Raw genomic sequence first — 20,463 nt, forward strand, 5'->3', positions numbered from 1 at the left:
ACAAAGCAATGGCAAAAATCTGGTTAAGGTAGTACGGTGGGGAACGAGGAGAAAAAAGATGCCAAGACAACCCTTTAAACATAGAGGTTGAATATAAAAAGTAATCCAAGAACACGTGGTATTGGGTCTCAAAATACACTAAATACTAAGTGGCAAGACATTGAACAGCAGTGTCCTTTGCTTCCAGTTCACCCATTAATATCTTTTAGGAACCTATTAATGGTGCAAGCTGTATTGCAACAACTGAGTGGTTTGAAGGTGTTTTAGGCACAACAGAAGCTGGCATCCACCTTCACACTACAAATACCTTCCTCTTAAGGTCAGCCTACTTCCACATTGGAAGTCTTTGTGGGGCTGCTCAGTAAGTCTTGGGTAGCCCGTACCCAAGCAAGATCTTCCGTATGCACTCAATCATGGTATCCAGGAAAAAAAGTAAACATATCATAGTGTACCTGAACAAAGTTCTGAAAATAAACCTTTAATTTTCACCAGTGACGAATCCAACGAATGAGATCACCCTCTACGAGTCTAAAGAGTCTCCAAAAGACATGTTTTAAATGCTTCATCTCAATCTACTCTTCATTCAAATTGTGGTGGATATAGGCAATTTCTGCAGTTAAGACTGACTGTGCACAGAAGAGCCAGAACGTACTGGGAAGCCAGTGTGCCCCCCATTCTAAGTGTTAACACATTCGGCGCTCATGAAGAGCTCAGCTCGTCATGAGGCACAGTGGAGCTGTGCTCATGACGAGCTGAGCTCGCCATAACCGCCGTGGAACGCCAATGCGGGATAAATCCCCTGCTGTGCTGGGCGTTCCATTAAGTGGGCGGAGTCGTGACGACCTCAGCTCGTCATGAACACCGCTCCACTGTGCAGCGTGACGAGCTCAGCTCATCACAAGAACTGCGGTGCCGCGCACGGCACCCTCCCCCCCGCACAGCGGGGGAATTAGCCCCGCGGGGAAGGGGTTAAGAAAACTGAACAGGTATCTGTAATAGCAAAATCAACTACACTATAACCTGGGCCCAGTTGTCCCACTGTGTCTAGCATGGGCTTCAGTGTAGGTAAAAAGGCAGCTTACTTGGTGAAGTTGTCAACAGTTATTCCTATTTTCATCAAAGGTTATCTTCCAGGTGAGGTTATATTGGTTGTCATGTCTTATGAGGTAGACAAATTCAGCATGATTAAAAATATAAAGCATTTAATAGAAATGTGCAACTTGTGATTTGCTGGTGAAGAATGCTCATATGTTCATACAGCCGGCCCGAAGGCTTATTTAGGGGTCTGCGAGTCATGAGGTGACACCAGGGACACTGGGATTATGCAATCCTGTCTTGTTTTCAGCATAATTATGGATCTGCCCATAATCCATCATTTGCCGCATACATTGCAGATTTTAATCTAAAAATGTTTGTAGCTCAAACGATATATAAGTTACTTAAAAGCTGTGACTGTCTTGTCGCATGGTGAAAGGCCCTTCACAAAGGTTGACTGGTCACCTTTCAGTTGCTTATTACTGAATCCGGGTATTGAACTGGTACTAATTAGCGAATCATTGGCCCAGACAGTATTAACTTGTGTAATAATTATTTAAAAAATGAAATAATACTATTACACAATGTGCATAATGCTGCATATTTTGCCTTTTCTTGCTGCTTATTTTGTTTTTCTCCTGTCGCATAATTCCAATGGTCCTGGATGACACTTCAGTGAAGACTTAGACCTCATTCTAAGGTGGATGGTAACAGGCTTGTATGTCAGTATAACATTGACAAAACAATTGTATGACATGAATATTGTGTTCTAAGCATCGATTACAAATATATCATCCCATTATGTGTAAACTTTCTATTATTAACTCCAGTGGGCGAATACTTTTGTAGATGATATTTGGGACAACATTTTTATTAGACTATATGTAGCCCAAGTTATCCTGCAATCAAACCCAGTTACAGGATTTAGGGAACAAAAATTCCCCATCCACATGCCACAGCCTCATTTAGGGTGTACGGGAAGGTGGTGTTTCCAATGGTAGAGTTGCCAATGGCTCTGCCACCATTTTGGCAGTGCAAGAGGTAACTAGACTGACGTCAGAGGGGCTGCCCATTTAAGAGTGTTCTCTGCAATGTCATTGTGATCAGCAGTCATTCTGTCTAGTGCTGCTACTGAATTTCTTTTATTCAATGTCACCAATGCACTGGAAGACGACTCACAGAATGTGTGAGGGGGGGAAGGTGATTTTCAAGTCCTGTGGATGGACCTTTATTTTGGGACTCTTTCCTTCAGAGAAACAAAGGCGACAGAGGTTTTGCGATGCAGCGGTTGCTTCTCAGAATTTCTGCAACAGTTTTCCCCCTGAAGCAGCTCCCACAACACAAACACACACAGGAGCTAACTGGATGGAGTGACAGGGAAATACCTCTAGATTCAGCAGTCTCGCTCCCTTCGCCACAATGAACAGGACCACCAAACCATGTATCAGGCCCCAATTCTTGTCACGGTATACTTCCTAGCAGGCAAAATCTGTTACACTGCCCTGGTAGGAGACATCTCATTACGAAAGTGATGTCTTCAAACTGGAGTTTGACCAATTCAGCCTTCAGTAATGGTAAACAAAACACTTACTCTTTTCCTTTAAGTGTATTAGCTGTAAAAATCAAAACAAATGTGGCTCTTGACCACCCACAGAGCCCAACGCGTGCTATAGTTTTGATTTAAAAGGAGTGTCTGTGTGCTGCTGCTGGAGGAAGTTGTTCAAAGTGTCCCGGTACTCTTGGGGGTGCCTTCGTAGGTGGCCTGCATGCTTGGAATTCTGCCAGCCCTTCCCAACCACGTTGATCCCCCGCTTCCGCCATGTCTCAATGAGCTGAGCAACAAGTACGTGGTCACTCAGAGGATCATCCTCGCAGTAGAAGAGGAGAGCTGGGCAGGTCGGCGGGTCCTGCCAGAACACATTGATGGCATCATTGTAGTAGTCAACCGTGTATCTCTTCAGAAGGCTGAAGTACAGCAGGACACTGCTCTTGACCACTGGCTGCCAATGCGAGGAGATCATTTTAGCCACACCTACAAAAAATAAATAAAAAAGCTATTAGTGCCAGTCCATCAAATAGAATCAGGAACTAAAGAGCGAGAAAAGAAGCATATTTTCCCAGCATGGGACCAACAATACATCAAGCCCCAAACAGCAATTTCTCTACAGCATTCTCCCCTGAGAATGTGCTCTGAAAACTGCTGTCCACTCTCTACTGCCATCACCCCATTTATGATAATGTCTTTGCTCTAAAAGCGTCTGTTGTGAAACCTCAGGGTCCACCAGACCTAGAGAGAGAATAAAATGCCCCAATTACTAACCGGTAATTGCATTACTCAAAGTCCTGCTCCCTCATTTGAACTCATAATAAAAATATGAAGCAATCTTGCCTCTTCATACCAATCACCACTCAAATTCAAAGATACAATGTCTTCCTCCTCCCGCCACTCCTGTTTTTTACAAGCACAGACAAAAACAACTCAGCTGTCCTGCCTCGAAAGAGGGAAGTATTAAACCAAGGGAGTAGAACTCAGAGTTATAAAATTAGCGGGAAGTAATTAGGACACTACCCCTTTGTCCCTCCCTCACTTCAATTCCTAAAACTAGGAGTGTTAGAAATGGGGGTCTCTAGTAGGTAGCGGTTTGCACCCTGTACAAGAAAGGGACAATCACTCAAGTCAAGGTAAATAAGTTACATAGCTAAGATAACCCCTGCTCACTCCCATGGTAGCTTGGCACAAGCAGTCAGACTTATCTAGGCAATGTGTAAAATATGTGTGCATGTGTGTGTATAAATATCTAGCAATTCCCGGGCAGGGGAAGCCGCCAGGGACCGGACTCTGGATTGGTCCTTGAAACTTCGACAATAGGTTTCTGAGGTGAGGGTGTTTGTGCAACTATGAACATGGTTCAATGCATCATTCCCCCACGGGATGGAAGGAGGAGCGAACTACATTGACCAGCATACCTCACTGTCTTCACCGACTGCGGCGCCCACCAGGGGGCATCCACCCCTTCTAATTATCTGTGACGCCCACAGAGGGAGTTTGAAACAACACGCAATGAATCAGATGCTGCACGCCTTCCGCCCAGCAGATGCAACTGGCCCCCTTGAGAAAGGTCTGCTGATGAGACCGAAATGTATTGGGAGAACATAGGCTGGAAATAATGCACACGGAATAAAAGCCCTCTGAATTCACCCCCAGTTGTGCGACTCACTTTCTTTCCTTGGAAAGAGTCCTGTGCGATACATATATATACATATCTATATACACACACAAGTATATATATATATATATATATATATATATATATATATATATATATATACATATACACACACACACACAGACTCACCCTGAATAAAACAAGACAAAAACAACAAAAATCCAACATACACAAGTCAAAATATCACTTTTCAAAGATTAAGAAGGTTTAGTCCATAGGACTCAATGCATGTATTGTTTTAGTACATGGTACCTTCGATGCATTAAAAATCAAAGACTGTGCGAGCCGCAAGGGAGGTAAGGCACCGGAAATCAAAGCAATGCGCGTGTTCCTTACTACGCAGGGCAGGCGATGAATCGGTTCCTTACTACGCAGGGCAGGCGATACATCGGTTTCTTACAACGCAGGGGAGATAATGCGTCGGTTCCTTGCTGCCAAGGGAGGTGATGAGTTGGTTCTGTACTGCTAGGCAGGGGAAGTGCTGTGTCGGTTCCTTACTGCTAGGCAGGGGAAGTGATTTGTCTGTTCCTTACTGGCAGAGACGGAAATGTGCCAGTTTCTGAAAATACTGCCCTAGTTTCTTACTGCGGTCAGGTGTCACTACAGAATCAGCGCCTAGAGATGATGCATCAAAAATCCAGAAGCACTGCATCAACGGAACAGCTGTGAGCAGGCACTGCCGCAAAGCAGGTGCTGCGTCGAAGTCAGAGCGGATGTCACAGACATCGGCAACATAGGACTCGAAGCTCATGCTGCGGCGATACTTCTGATGTACTGCTACAGTGAAAGCTGCGGTTGATGCGTCAAGCAGATACCACACTTTGGGGCAGGCATCGGCGATATTTTGCAGCAATGCATTAATAAAACAGACACTTGGAGTAGATGCGTGGATTTTCTCTTTAAGAGAACCAGGTTACACTTCCAAGGGCCCAGGAACTGGATTTGGCACCACTTGGCAAATCAGGACTCTGAGCAGAAGAGCCCAAGCACTGGCATGTGAAGTCTTTAATGGCCCGGAGACTTCTTAACAGGAGGCAAGCTCAACTCAAGCCCTTGGGAAGCCTACAGAAAACAAAGTCCAGTCCTTTCACCCCCAGGACAGAGGCAGCAGGCTAGCACAACAAAGCAATAGGCAGAGTGGCAGTCCCCTCTATAGCATCCAGCTCTTCTTCCTGGCAGAATGTCTTCAGTACAGAGGTGTTCTGATTTTGAGGTGTCAGAGGTCCAATACTTATAACCCTGTCTGCCTTTGAAGTAGGTAAACTTCAAAGGAAAGTATTTGTAGTGCACAGGACCCTGTCTTTCCCTGTCCTGGCTTCAGACACACTACAGGGGTGGAGATGGCTTTGTGCGAGAACAGGAATAGTACTATTCAGATGTCAGTGACAACTCTATCCACCCGGCTAGATCAGGAAGGCCCATCCGCCGGGTGATGGACCATCAGGATTTGCAAGGCACACCTCAGCTCGTTCTGAATGACTGTCTAGGGTGAATGCACAAAAGCCCAACTGTCAGCCAACCCAGACGTGCATTCTACAGAGAGGTAGAGGCACATAATGTTTAAGCAAGAAAATACCCACTTTCTAAAAGTCAACAAATGCTAACAACAGCGTGCACTCAAATGAAACTTTTTCACAAATACCCAATATACAACGGTAATTTCACTTGGTGTGCGCATTCTGGGGTAGTTCCACCTAACTACCAATTCAGAAAAGAAATACAAACTAGAGCAATGTGTTCTAGACAGGTTGTGCACTATCTAATACACTCTTGAATGAGTGTGTATTAACAAATCATCAATGCTTGAAAGTTTTCACAATGTAAAAACAGTGTTGATCACGATTAACATCATAATTATAGAGCGTGAGTAATCAGAATAAATCATAGACCGTGTCCATCTTGTTGATGTGAAATTGCTCCTTTTCCAACAGGATTGATGAAAACAAATGCACATGCAAAAAATGGCTCTCTTCTTTAAAAGCAGAGAAGATGCAATTCAAAACTGAGGTACATCAGCAGACAATAGTGTGGAGGCTGGGTTCCCAAACAAAATGCCTACTTACTGGTAGCAGTAGTTTTGCAGCTTGAAGAGTTTTCTAGATGCACATGCTATTCATTAGCCTGTCATCTAGTGGTTGGATCCAGAATAGTCTCCTTCTAGTCTCTCTTCTCTTTTTTTTCCAAGGGCATCGTCTACCATTTGGGCTAAAATCTCTTCTTGAGTAACATCCGACGAATGCCCTGGAAATCCTTTGATGCAGCCGAACTAGTCAGATTCTATTTCTCCTCTCTTTTTTTCCTCTTGATGGGATCTATTGTTTTTCTTTTTGTTCGTTAATGTTTTCTCGGTGTTGAGTTTGTAAATACACCTCTATTGGTGGAGGTGGGGGCAGGTCACATGTGAATGCAGAAATGTCTTCAAGCTGCAAAACAACTACTACTACTGGTGGTATGTAACCATTTCCTTTTGCAGCATGAATCTTTTCTGGATTCACATGCTGTGCATTCATTATAATGTGGTGTTTCTTCCTGTGAGTTGGTTGGGTCAGTTCAGTTTCAAAGTGTATACAGCTAATTAGACAACAGCCATACAAGTGCATAAAACAAAGTTAAAATATCAACAATATAGCAGAATAAAATAAAATACATAATTCATGATAGGATAGAATACAAATTTACAATGTGCTACTTCCCCAGCCAATGCAATCTAATACATGATATTTTTCTCTCATATTACTAGCCTTTAAAATAAAAATGTATTATTGAAACACACTTGATCGCCTTTAAAAATACCAAATATTACAAAGCTGCTTTGTAGCTCCTAATATTCTGTGCAATAAAAACAGCGTGTATAACCAGAATGAAACCTACAGAATAGTATAAAATGCATTGTACTCTGCTTAATTATAACATCACATGGGCAAGGGGTCGACTCAGGATGACACAACTTAATTGAGGGAAAGGCTACCAGAGGGTGCACAATGCCAAGTCGAAGCCTTGTCAGCACATATCGGTGTTGAATACTAATACCCCAGGACAGATAATATTGATATCTCTCCTCCAAAGAAAGAGACATATACTTGTTTTTATCATTTCCAAACTCATTCTAAGATTCACACAATGCCCATTAACAGTAGCTTTAATCAATTTTTTAGTGAGCGCAGGATCTTCAGAGGATCATACCACACTGCCCTTTTAAAAAGAGTGCTAAAAGAAGGATTAATATATGACAACCACAAAATACGCGAGGCATTGACCAAAGTTAAAAAATATAAAATAATCGATTTGGTGAAACTAGTCTCTACTTTTAACTGGATGGAAAACCAAAGGAGCAAAGGCTTAACCAAAAGCAAATTCTCTGAATATTTTAGTCCCAACTCTTGATGGACAATAAAGTTAAAAGCAGACGTGGGTAGACAAAGTAAATGTTTAATGAAACTATTCTCTAGTTGCAGTTGCTTACTAGATGTATACCCCTGAAAGGCAAGCACCACAGGTAGCAGTAGGTACTCCGCTAGCCTTGTATATCTCAACCATTTCTTTAATTGGCCGTCTACCCAATTTAGAACAAAAACCTACAAATTCTATTGCTATTTCTGGCCATTTTAACTTTAGCATTAAGAACTTGTTGGGTCTAGCAGCCATTGCTCGAAAACAGGACTCCCAAATAACAGAAAGAGTTTACACCGTAAATAGGTATAAAGATCTACATTTTTTGATTTGTGCCTACAGATTATTGTAACAATTTGGGATTTTTTTTAGTAGGCTGGGTCATTAAACGTGTATGTTTACAAACACATGTTTCATCACTCTTTGATCTCACCTCTGCCTCCTTGATGTGGATGTCCACACAATATTATTTTGTAAAGATGTGTGCTGATGACCATGTTGCAGCCGTCAAATGCCTTCTAGCGCTACTCTACCTAGGAAGTAGAGTGTTGCCCTCTTCTTCCTCGTTGAGTGTGCCTGCAGTTTTTTTTAAGTGTTGCTCCCCCTGCCTTGTTACCATATTGTATTGTTTGCACTATCCATATTGCAATAGTTCCTTTGGTGACCAGGAAGCACCTTTCTTGCATGTGCAAATAAAACAAAGAACTGACCTCCTTCCCTGATGGGTTTTGTTCTCTCTAAGTAGGACATTATTACCCTTTGGATGTTCAATGTGTGCTGGGCCTCGGCTGCTTGCAATTTTGGTTGTTGAAAAAAGGCAGGTAAAAGGATGGCCTGGTTAACGTGAAATTTCTATACTACCTTTGGTATGAACCTTCGGTTTGTTCTCATCACCACTTTGTACTTATGCATTTAAAGAAACAATTCTTGGTTGGGAAGTACTTGTAATTTACTGACCCTCCTTAGTGAGGCGATAGTGATAAGAAATGCAGTCTTCAGAGGTGGCAATTTGAGCTGTGCGTTTTGCATTGGTTCAATGAGTGATGTAATTTGTTGAGCAAGTACTACAATTAGGTTCCTCGTGGGCATGGTTTGCGCTCCTTGCAGACAATACTTTCTTTGCTCCCTCATGGTAGCATTTCACCCACATTCCGCTATTTAGGCATACGTGTATATCGGAATCCAGCAGACATATTAGACGGAAACTTGATGAGGGCGATTGCCTCCATCCGTGCTCAGATTGGCTTTTGGAAAACCCTGCCCCTAAACGTGCCTAGCCGGGTAGCACTAGCCAAGATGATAGTCCTGCCGCGGCTATTGTACTACTTCTCCAATGTTCCGACCTACATCCCCACCAGAGTATTTCGGGACCTCGAGATACTGCTTCGTGGCCTCATCTGGAACACGGGCCGACCCCGCGTAGCCCTGACCAAACTATATATGCCTACAGGCTCAGGAGGTCTGGCGATTCCCAACATGGAGTTGTATTACCTGGCGGCGCAGATGCAGTGGGTGTCGGGATGGCTCAGTGGCAAGAATCTGGAAGATACGGCCTCGGACGTTGATGCCTGGACCCAGGCACAGATTTGCGCATTATTCCACCCCCTGGCACGACCCCCTTGTCCCTCCCAGTTACACCTGGCGGTGGCACGCAAGTGCTTCCTCCGCTGCTTACGCCTCACCCGGACCACGACGCCATATGCTCCGGCGATCCCTCTACAGGGCACTCCAGGGGCGACGGGAGCACTGACGGACACTCAGCTGGCGAGCTGGACACGAAAGGGCGTGGAGACGCTGGGTGACCTCTACGCTGAAGGCGACCTACTCTCTTTTGAGGCTCTAGCCGCAACCACGGACCTCCCAGCCGGGCAATTCCTACTACATGCAGCCATAATGCGCTCGCTGACAGCCCCCTGGGGCGATATCATGGAGGAACCGCCGATGCACCAGTTCATGCAATATCTGCATGTTATGGGCAACGGCTCTCATGTTATACATTGGCTGGTGCAAGCCCTATTGGCACACACGCAACCCTCACTCGCGCAATTGAGGACGAGATGGACGGCTGACAGAGGCAGAGAGTGAACAGACAAGGAGTGGGAGAGGATATTGCAGGGACCGACCAATGTTCCACGCAATCCCCGTTTTAAACTTATACAGCTGTACATTCTGCACCGGGCTTATCTCACACCTGACAAAATCAATAGATACTTCTCCCTCACGGACGCAGCCTGCCAGCGCTGCTCCCTGGTGGGAGCGGATCTTTTACACATGCTCTGGCATTGCCCCAATATCCAATCGTATTGGGAAGACGTTACAACTACACTTACACACTGCACTGGCGAACGTGTGCCACACACGTGGGAAGCCTGTATACTAGGGCTATACAAACACACGAAGTTGAACAAAGTGCCGACACGGTTCTGGGACATGGGACTTACAACAGCCAAACGCCTACTCACCAAACACTGGAAGGCTACCACCCCCCCACACATCCGACACTGGCACACATCCTTCATTAATTGGGCACGGGCAGAGAGTGCGGTGCTCTGCCGGGAGGAAACGTCAGGCCTCCGGAAATTCCCTATAGCACAAGCTTGGGACACTTTCCTTACTTCCTTTCAGCGCGCTTGCCAGGAAAGAGGCGCACTGACTCAACGTGACTAGCCGCTGCAATATGGGAATGAGACGAGCCGGAACTCTATGGCCCTCGCCAACCCACTTCTCTCTCCTCCCCTCCGACCCCCCCTTTTTTTTTTTTTTTTTCCTGTCTGGCTACCGCCACACCCAAACCATGACCAACGCTTTAACCTCGCGCTCGCCCACTATGGCCGCGGACGCACCGCACTGTGCCCATACCCGCGCGCTCGCTCCCCCCCCTTGAACACATTTGCTATCCGCCCTGTAGCTATTGACATCTCGCTGCCCTCGCCCCCCCCCTCTCCCCTCCCGGGCTCGCTAACAACGGACCTCTCGTCGCACACCCCACTGATAACAAGACAGGTTTCTCACCCCCGCCCCGCTATTACTCCACAGTTGCACACATGCCTATTGTTGTTTACTCATCGGTCATGTTCCCCGACCGGACCTTATATTGCCATAGACAGAGACATCCCACATACGGTGACACTGCTACGGAACAACGAGAGCGTTGAGGCGAGATGCTCTCCTGTCAAGACATCTACAGATCCTCCCCTGCACACGCGCATTGCACACCATGGTGAACGGCGCCCCCCCACCCACACCCCCCTCCCCCTTCCCTGACGCTGAAGGATTAACCGTGGGAACAAGCTAGCGCCACTGCTGCGAGCACACTCAAAGCTGCCGATGAGCGATGCCACGGATTTTCATCTGACGAGCATCCCAGCCTTGGCTGTGCTGGCCAGGCACTGCCGTCACCAGCGCTGCGAGTTCATTTCCTTGCGTTAGTGAGCTATACTACTATTCACCGCTCACTCCATGGCGACCCTACATGCATGACGTCCTTAAACCCTCGGCAATGTATCCACAACATGCCCAGCACTTACCTCTGTCACTACACACGAGCTGTGGACATAGATTGCTGTCTGACTGTTACAAGCGTCATGGGCGCACTGTCGAATCAACCAGATTTACTGCAGAAAATGGGAAAATGTATGGACCTAATGGTTTGTTGTACCCAATTCTATACAGTGTCCACACGTTCTCCACACAATACGCCGCCGGACCCCCGGGTTGTCGGCTGAATGGCTGTGTCACACTGCTCAATACTCCCTGTCTAGCAACCATTGCGGCCGGCCCTATGGGTTGTAGGCTAAAAGCTGTGTGAATACGTGAAGGACTGTCTAGAACAATAACGGTTTAATAAAAAATAAATAAAAAAAATGGTAGCATTTCACTACTGATGTGGTGAATAAACGGCTCTCTATTATGCCTCTTGTGCATTCTTCTACTGCGACTAGTTGAACCTTTATGGAGGCATAGGAAAGGTGCTTGTCTAGCAGGTATGTCATGTACCAAATGGCAGTGATATCATGTGCTCAGTCTCCGTTTCCCTGCTGTGTTGCACCAGTGTACAAGTTTCTTTCATTTGTTGCTGTAGCATTTTCTTGGGGTTGGTCTCCATTGCTGTCCTTGGCAAATTGAGGTGGCCAAACTCTATACTCTTAGGAGTCAGTGTTTGGCTTCAGGTGCCATAACGGCCGTGCCTGCATCGTCTGCAGAGATCGGTGTGCTGGGAGTGTGATGTACTAACCTTGGGATATACCATAAGGTATGAGAACCATGTCTGTTGAACACACTGTGGGGTTATCAGGATTAGGCTGAAATGCTCTTGCCTATAACTCTGGATTACCATTGGTATCATTGGAATTGGTGGAAACATGTAAGCAAATCTCCCTGACCACATTATCGACAGTGTATTCCCACTGACTCTGGATAGTAGAACCTGGATGTTTCAAAATCTTGTTTGTTGCGATTAGGTCCATTTGTGGTTTTGTGACGGGGCGGGCTGGACAGGCGGGTCATCGGAAGGTCTGCAGGACTTGTGGTCTCCCGTTCCCTTCTCACCCACCTCTGTGCTCTCTATACAGCAGCCTCCGTCACTCGTGGACGAGTGGAGTCAGCAGTTCCCTTGCGGTAACGAAGAAGAAGCGGCAAAACAGTACGGCACCTTTAAGCAGGCCCCGCCCCCTCCCTGGGACGTCATTGCGCAGGACGACTCAAAGGAAGACGGAACCTGGAAGACGGCGGACGCCGTTTCCCTGGAGGCGGAAGGGGAGAGGACGGAGAGAGGAGCGAGGCCGGAGGAAGAAGGCGTGATCGAGAGTGAAGCCGGGAAGAGCGTCCGCGACAAGCCAGGAGGCCAACATAGCCACGAGCTGCCATGCCACGTTCCCACGGGAGGAGCGTGGCTTGAGCAGGTACGGGGGAAAGTAGCGGGCTGGGTGGGGAGAAGGCAACCCCCACTGTAATTTCCCGTATCCTGATATCTAGTGCTAGTGAGCATATCGTTATACGCTGCAATTTCCCGCTGCATGTGAATATCGCTGCACGAGCACCAGACCGCATTAGTCCTCACTAGTTTCCCGGAGCACTTGAACACTTGGTTTCCCTCACCCCCAGCCCCTGAGTTGTGCATTAGAGGACAGTCGTCCTAATTCTTGGTTTCATTTCCCTCTTTGGCGCATCAAACACCGGAGGTCCTAGGATGCTAACCCAGAGAAGAAGAAAGACGTCCCAGGAAGCCTTTCAGGGCCAGGAGCCCCATCAGCACCCCACGACGGACCCTGCAAAGTGTGCTCATGAAAGACTGACCAGCAGGCAGCGAAGACAGAAACGTGTACTCATCAAAATAAAACCTTCTCTTAAGCAACCCTCTGTAGCATCTGCGTCAGTTCCTATAGCCCAGCCTGCCCCGCATCCCTCTGTAGCATCGGCGACAGTTCCTATAGCCCAGGCTGCCCCGCAACAACTGGTGTCAGAAGTGGGATCAGAGTCCGTCTGCACTACCGAGATGGACGCCCTCATTCAGCATATGATCAAGGGGCAGGAGAAGTTAGAATGGGCCGTCGAGAGGCAACTATCTTCAGCCCAGGCCGATAGAGAACTGTTTCAGAACATCATCACGGCCCATATCGAAAGCCTCCAAAAGACTGCATCAACACCGCCTGTACTATTGCCTGCTGACGCACGTCCCCATATTCCGCACCCCTTTGGGATCGCCCTGCATAAATACATGCATGAAAGGATCCGGACGCCTTCCTGTTAAATTTTGAACGGGCTGCCAGGGCATTAGGGTGGCCTGAGGAAAAGTGGCCCTTCTTCCTAGCTCCGCTATTGACAGGCGAGGCACAGTCTGCCTACCAAGTGGCCAATCCTGTTGGAAACGCACCATATTCCGTCCTAAAAGAGGTGATATTGGATCACGTAGGGCTGGATGCAGAAGCCTACCAGGTTAGGTTCCGAAAGGAACGGGGGACCCTCGGAGAGAACCCCAAAACCCTGTTTTTATGCCTCAAAATGGCTGCCGACAAATGGCTAAAACCCAACACATGCACGAAGGAAGAAATCTTGGCAAAAATCTACCTCGAGCAGTTCATGGAGGCTCTGCCTAATGCCTCCCAACGATGGGTAACACAGCATTCAGGACTGACCATAGAACAAGCCATCGAAATGGCAGCTAACTATGCCAGGGCTCAACCCCGAACACCGGGTTGGGACGGCGAAAAAACCCATAAAACCCAACCATCTCCTGCAAATCCTCTAGAACGAAATCCCAAACCCCTGCTGGACATTGTGAAACCCAGGCAATTTCGAATGGACTCCCCTCTCATGCGTAGTCCTCAGTGTTTTGAGTCTGGAGAGTGGGGCCATATAGCACGCCTCAGACCCCGGAAGAGACCACCCGAAGAACCGATGGAAGTCTGGTACCTTCCAAAGGCGGTTCTATACTCCGCAGAGATGGGGGCATCATTTTACGTAAGTATAGGGATGAATGGCCACCAGGTAAAAGCCCTTCTTGATTCAGGGTGCAGGCAATCTGTAGTGCAGGAACGTTATGTCATTCCCAATCAATATGTTTCCGGGGAAGTCGTACACATTGGCTGTGTACATGGGACGTTAGGCCCTACCCCCTTGCTCAGGTCTCCCTCACCCTTACAGATAAGGGAACAAGCTGCGTAAGAGTAGGTGTGTTAGATACATTGCCAGAAGACATGATATTGGGGGTCGACAACCCAGGATTTCTCTCTCTGTTTAGAGATTCCTTATGGGACCAAAACAGATCAGCCAAAGACCCCAAGAACAGTCTGCTCACCCCAGATTCATGGGTAATAGACCGTAGTTTCAGGTTCACCCAAGCAAACAACAGATCCTTGCACAATGCATGGGAATCGGCACATGTAGCACAGAATGTCCAGACTCCCACTTACCCCAGGTTTTTTTATAGCCAACGAACTGTTGTACAGGGAAAGTGATGTAGGAGCTACTGCACAGTTGCTGGTACCCCAGTCTTTCCGGGAACAAGTGTTGTTTTTCGCTCATGCACATCTCACGGCTGGTCATTCGGGGAAGGAGAAGACCACTGAGAGCATATTACGGCACTTCTACTGGCCGGGGATTTACAAGGACGTTCAACACTACTGCCTGAAATGCGAAGTATGCCAGAGAAACACGCACAGACCTCCAGCAGCAACCCTGAGGCCTCTACCTATTATTGGAACCCCCTTCGAAAGGGTCGGCATGGACCGGATAGGACCTTTACAGAAGTCTTCTAGAGGACACCTCTACGCATTAGTTATAGTAGACTATGCGACGCGTTTCATTGAGGCCTTCCCGCTAAGGACCCAGACCACAGCCAACATAGCTGAGAAGTTCGTAGAGCTGTTCTCAAAGGTCAGTTTTCCCAAAGAGGTCCTCACTGACCAAGGAACCCCGTTCACCTCCCGGCTGATGAAAGAGGTGTGCAAGACTTTAGACCTACATCATATCCGAACATCTGTCTATCATCCTCAGACCGACGGACTGGTGGAGAGATACAACCAAACCCTAAAAACCACCTTAAAGAAGATGCTCTCCGCCGAAGGACCGGATTGGGATCGCTTACTACCCCTAGCCCTCTATGTCCTTCGGGCCCAGAAACAAAACAGTTTGGGGTATTCCTCGTTCGAACTCCTATACGGGTGTCACCCAAGGTGACTACTCGAAATGACGAAAGACAGCTGGGAACAGGAGACTGAAACAGAACAAAGGTCTCTCCTTGAATACACTACACAGCTCAGGTCCAGACTGGGGAAACTGAGAAACCTCGCTTATTCAAATCTCGAACAGCAACGTAACAGACAAAAGAAGTATTATGACAGAGGAAAGAAATTGAGGAGTCTAAAGGTCGGAGATTGGGCCCTGTTGTTGCTTCCAAACACCACTAACAAAAACAAAAATGAGTGGATGGATCCATATCAAGTCTTAGACACTATAGGGGACACGACGTATCGACTCAGAATGTCGCCAAGCAAAACCCAGTGTTACCACATCAACTTATTAAAGAAATGGATCGGCCCGGTCCCAAAAGGAGCTAACCTGTTAGTCCCCACAAACCCCGAGATACCATCCACTCTGGACAGAATCGTGGTGAATGATGACCTCTCTCAGCAAAAGAAGAATGACTTAAGGAACACCTTGTTACCCTTCTCCGACATCTCTTCTGACCTGCACGGGAAAACAACTCTAGTAGAACACCACATTGAAACACAACCTGGACAATTGGTGAAGCAACGACCATATCGGATACCAGCAGCACGAAGAGAAGCAGTCAGAAAGGAAGTAAAAGATATGCTGGACCTTGGGGTCAGCCGTCCTTCTAAAAGCAACTGGGCCTCCCCGATCGTCATGGTGCCCAAACCCGATGGTACAAAACGATTCTGTATGGATTTCAGGGCCATCAACGCCGTTTCCACCTTCGATGCCTACCCCATTCCCCGGGTCGACAAATTAATTGAGAAGCTCGGAGATGCTGTCTACATCACTACCCTGGATCTTACGAAGGGATATTGGCAGGTGCCATTGCGGGAGGAGGACCGGAAAAAAACTGCTTTTATAACTGATGACGGTCTGTACGAGTTCACAGTCCTCCCGTTCGGATTGCATGGGGCACCGGCAACGTTTCAGCGCCTCATGAATACGATACTGCGGCCATACCCAACGTTCAGTTCAGCATACTTGGACGACATAGTCATTTACAGTCGCACATGGGAGGAACATTTACAACACTTGGACATCATCTTCTCAGCGCTAAAAAAAGCAGGCCTACATGTTAACGCTAAAAAGTCCAGAGCGGCCTTCCATAGAGTTAAGTACTTGGGTTATGTGCTAGGAGATGAAACTATTGCCCCACAGGCGGAGAAAGTTAACGCCATCGAAAACACACCGTTCCCAAACAACAAAAGAGACTTAAGGGCCTTCCTCGGTCTAATAGGGTATTACCGCCGGCTCATTCCCCGGTTCGCCGAAGTGGCCACACCCTTAACCAACCTCTTACAAAAGGAGGTCAGGCCCAGAGATCTGCTACACCCTGCACAAGAAGCAATGACCGCCTTTGAAACCCTCAAGACGATTCTCACCACACACCATGTTCAAGTTTCCCCTGATTTCAACAAACCCTTTGTACTGGCAACTGATGCATCAGATGTAGGCATAGGGGCAGTATTATCACAGGAGGGTGAAGACGGGCTTGAACATCCAGTGCTCTATACCAGTCGAAAGCTGTTCCCTAGGGAGCGTAAGTACCCCACCATAGAGCGTGAGTGCCTAGCAATAAAATGGGCAATTGAGAGGCTACAGTACTACCTAGAAGGGAAGCCATTCATCCTTTATACTGACCATGCTCCCTTGAAGTGGATGTATAGAAACCAGAGTCACAACCAGAGAGTACTCCGCTGGTTCTTGTCTTTGCAACCCTATTCCTTCTCCATTCGGCATAAAAAGGGGTCAGACAACAGGAATGCGGATTACCTGTCTAGAGTCTTCCCTCTCCCCGATCGGGAGCAGCCAGGGGGGGAGGTATGTGACGGGGCAGGCTGGACAGGCGGGTCATCGGAAGGTCTGCAGGACTGGTGGTCTCCCGTCCCCTTCTCACCCACCTCTGTGCCCTCTATACAGCAGCCTCCATAACTCGTGGACGAGTGGAGTCAGCAGTTCCCTTGCGGTAACGAAGAAGAAGCGGCAAAACAGTACGGCACCTTTAAGCAGGGCCCGCCCCCTCCCTGGGACGTCATCGCGCAGGACGACTCAAAGGAAGACGGAACCTGGAAGACGGCGCACGGCGTTTCCCTGGAGGCGGAAGGGGAGAGGAGGGAGAGAGGAGCGAGACCGGAGGAAGAAGGCGTGATCGAGAGTGAAGCCGGGAAGAGCGTCCGCGACAAGCCAGGAGGCCAACGTATCCACGAGCCGCCCTGCCACGTTCCCACAGGAGGAGCGTGGCTTGAGCAGGTACGGGGGAAAGTAGCGGGCTGGGTGGGGAGAAGGCAACCCCCACTGTAATTTCCCGTATCCTGATATCTAGTGCTAGTGAGCATATCGTTATACGCTGCAATTTCCCGCTGCATGTACTAGTGTGAATATCGCTGCACGAGCACCAGACCGCATTAGTCCTCACTAGTTTCCCGAAGCACTTGAACACTTGGTTTCCCTCACCCGGCCCCCGAGTTGTGCATTAGAGGACGGTCGTCCTAATTCTTGGTTTCATTTCTCTCTTTGGCGCATCAAACACCGGAGGTCCTAGGACGCTAACCCAGAGAAGAAGAAAGACGTCCCAGGAAGCCTTTCAGGGCCAGGAGCCCCATCAGCACCCCACGACGGACCCTGCAAAGTTTGCTCGTGAAAGACTGACCAGCAGGCAGCAAAGACAGAAACGTGTACTCATCAAAATAAAACCTTCTCTTAAGCATCCCTCTGTAGCATCTGCGTCAGTTCCTATAGCACAGCCTGCCCCGCATCCCTCTGTAGCATCGGCGTCAGTTCCTATAGCCCAGCCTGCCCCGCAACAGGTATCCTGCATATTCAGAAGACATGCCACAGCGTTTCCTGTTTTAGCTTTCACTTGTGTGCAGTTCTTGCGTTTCTGCTTGGTCTATCCACTTCTGTATTTTGGTTTCTCGGTGGTTGTATTGCTACTAGCCATAGTCTGTTCTTTATCAGCCATCTCCAAATCTCCTCGGCCAAGGTCAATAGCAGGTAGAACCTTGTTCCTCCTTGTTTGTTCAGGTAGTACATTGTCGCCATGTTGTCCGTTTGAACTAGAACGGTCCTCTCAGTAAGGGCTTCTGGAAGGCTGTTAGGAAGACATCTTTCTACTCCAGCACCTTTATGTGTTACACTGCTTCCTTGGAGTTCCTGAGGCCTCTGACATTTAGCTTGTCCATGTGGGTTCCCCATCCTGTGCGAGATGCATCTGTTATGATGGTCACTGAAGGAGTTGGTAGCCTGAATGGTTTTCCCACTGTGAGTCTGTAGGTTCCAACATCGCATTTCTTTTTTAACCTTGCCTGTAACAACCACCAGATCGTCCTAACTCCCGGTTGCCTGTGACCATGGTTAATGAACCCATTCCTGTAATGGTCTGATGTGCAGTCTTGCATGTGGTATTAGGGGAATGCAGGAGGTCATCATGCCTATCATTTTTCCAAGTGTCCTCATTGTCAGACATGGCACCTTGAGGTAGAGGAGACTCTGCTCCACGATCACTTTCACTTGTTTGTCCACTGGCATCGCCTTTATGGTCTGTGAGTTCAGGATAGCTCCCAAGAATGTTTGCCTGGATTCTGTGATGATTTTTTGTAATTCATGCACGAGCTGTGGGGGGTGTGTGAGCAGGGTCTGTATGACCTTGCTGATATTCTTCCTGCAGAGTGTGCTCCTCTTCACTTTCACTAGTCAATTGTCCAAGTATGGATAGATGTGTTTTCCCTTTCGTCACAGATGTGCTGGGACCACAGATAAGCATTTTGTGAAGACTCCTGGTGCAGAGTTTATCCCAAATGGTAGGACCCTTAATTGATAGTGTGTCTTGTCCACCACTAACATGAGGAATTGTTTGTGTTGTCTGTTCACTGGCATGTGTAGGTAGGCGTACCTGAGACACATGTTTGCCATGTAGTCTCCTTTTCCTATATGAGGGATGACTTCTTGTAGCGCTGTCATTTTGAATTTTTGTGTTTTTATGAACTTGTTTAGTGTCCTTAGATCCAGCATTGGTCTTAATGTATTGTCTGATTTTGAAGCCATATGAGCACACCCCTTTGCGTATTTGTTTTGGGGTATTATTTCTATAGCTTATTTTCTTGATAGGTCTTCCAGTTCCTATTGTAGTCATTGTTGTTTGTATCCCTTACTCGCTTCATTTTTGGTGGTATTGCTGGGAATAACTATGCAATAGCCGTATCTTATAATATTTAGTATCTATTTGTCTGAGGTTTTCTTTTGCCAGTCCTTCGGATATCCTCTGATTCTTCCTCTTATTGGTGACTTGTGTAGGAGGGTTTTCTGGAAGCAGTCACTTGCTGGTTTGTTCTTCCTCTTTTGGGGTTACCCCTCTTCCCCATCTGCAGCCGTGAATGGGTTGTCTGGTGCTTGTGCTGTACTGCCATTGTGGTAGAGTGGTATCATCAGTCGGTTGGTGACTGAAGGTTGTGTGAGGGTGTTTGTGGCTGTACAGCTCCTCGATGCAGTTCTCTTCCTCATGCCTCCTCAGAATTCTCCCTTACACTGCAGGATTCCCATGGCGTGGCCGTTTGGCTGTCTTTTTTTCATGCACTGTAGCACCTTGTCAACCGCCTCTCCTGACAGGCTGTCCATTGTGAGGATATGTTAATTATAGCTGACTGGACCTCCTGTTTGAATCCTGAGATATAGATGTCTGAGTAAGGTGGTGGCCATGCAGAGTTGCCTACTGGCAGTGTCTGTGGCGCTGAATGCAGATTTTAGGCATGTATTGGCGATGGTCTTACACACAGGTAGCACCTCATTGGCCCTCTTTTGGTACCCCTCTAGATGGTGTACCATGAGCGCCTCCATCTCATCCCACCGCTTGTGGGAGTACCTGATTAGCATGGCATTCGAGTTGGCTGTCCGGCACTGCGTTGCTGCGGACCTCTCCATTTTTCTCCCTATGTCAACTCTCTTGCTTTCCTTGTCAGGGGCAGTCCCATAGACGCTGGGGTGTTTGCTCTCTTGTGTGCTGTTGCCACAATGAGGGAGCAACTGGCAAGTTCCCCTTGAAGTATCAGGGGTCTTTCTAAGAGAAACTGTACTTCTTCTCCACCCTTGGTCGAACGAC

At 47.6% G+C, this 20,463-nt stretch overlaps 1 protein-coding gene across 1 annotated transcript in view; it reads right to left on the reverse strand.

The window, feature by feature from the left end:
* Positions 1-2,420: 2,420 nt before the first annotated feature.
* LOC144820147 (transmembrane protein 53-like) overlaps positions 2,421-20,463 on the reverse strand; it is a 69,683-nt gene continuing 51,640 nt past the window's right edge. Inside the window, exon 3 of the mRNA XM_078677779.1 lies at positions 2,421-3,067. Coding sequence (XP_078533905.1) covers positions 2,703-3,067 — 365 coding nt within the window. The 3' untranslated portion in view covers positions 2,421-2,702. The remainder of the gene's footprint in view (positions 3,068-20,463) is intronic.

The sequence above is a fragment of the Lissotriton helveticus genome, chromosome 1_1, assembly GCF_964261635.1.
Source record: "Lissotriton helveticus chromosome 1_1, aLisHel1.1, whole genome shotgun sequence".
Lineage (NCBI taxonomy): Eukaryota > Metazoa > Chordata > Amphibia > Caudata > Salamandridae > Lissotriton > Lissotriton helveticus.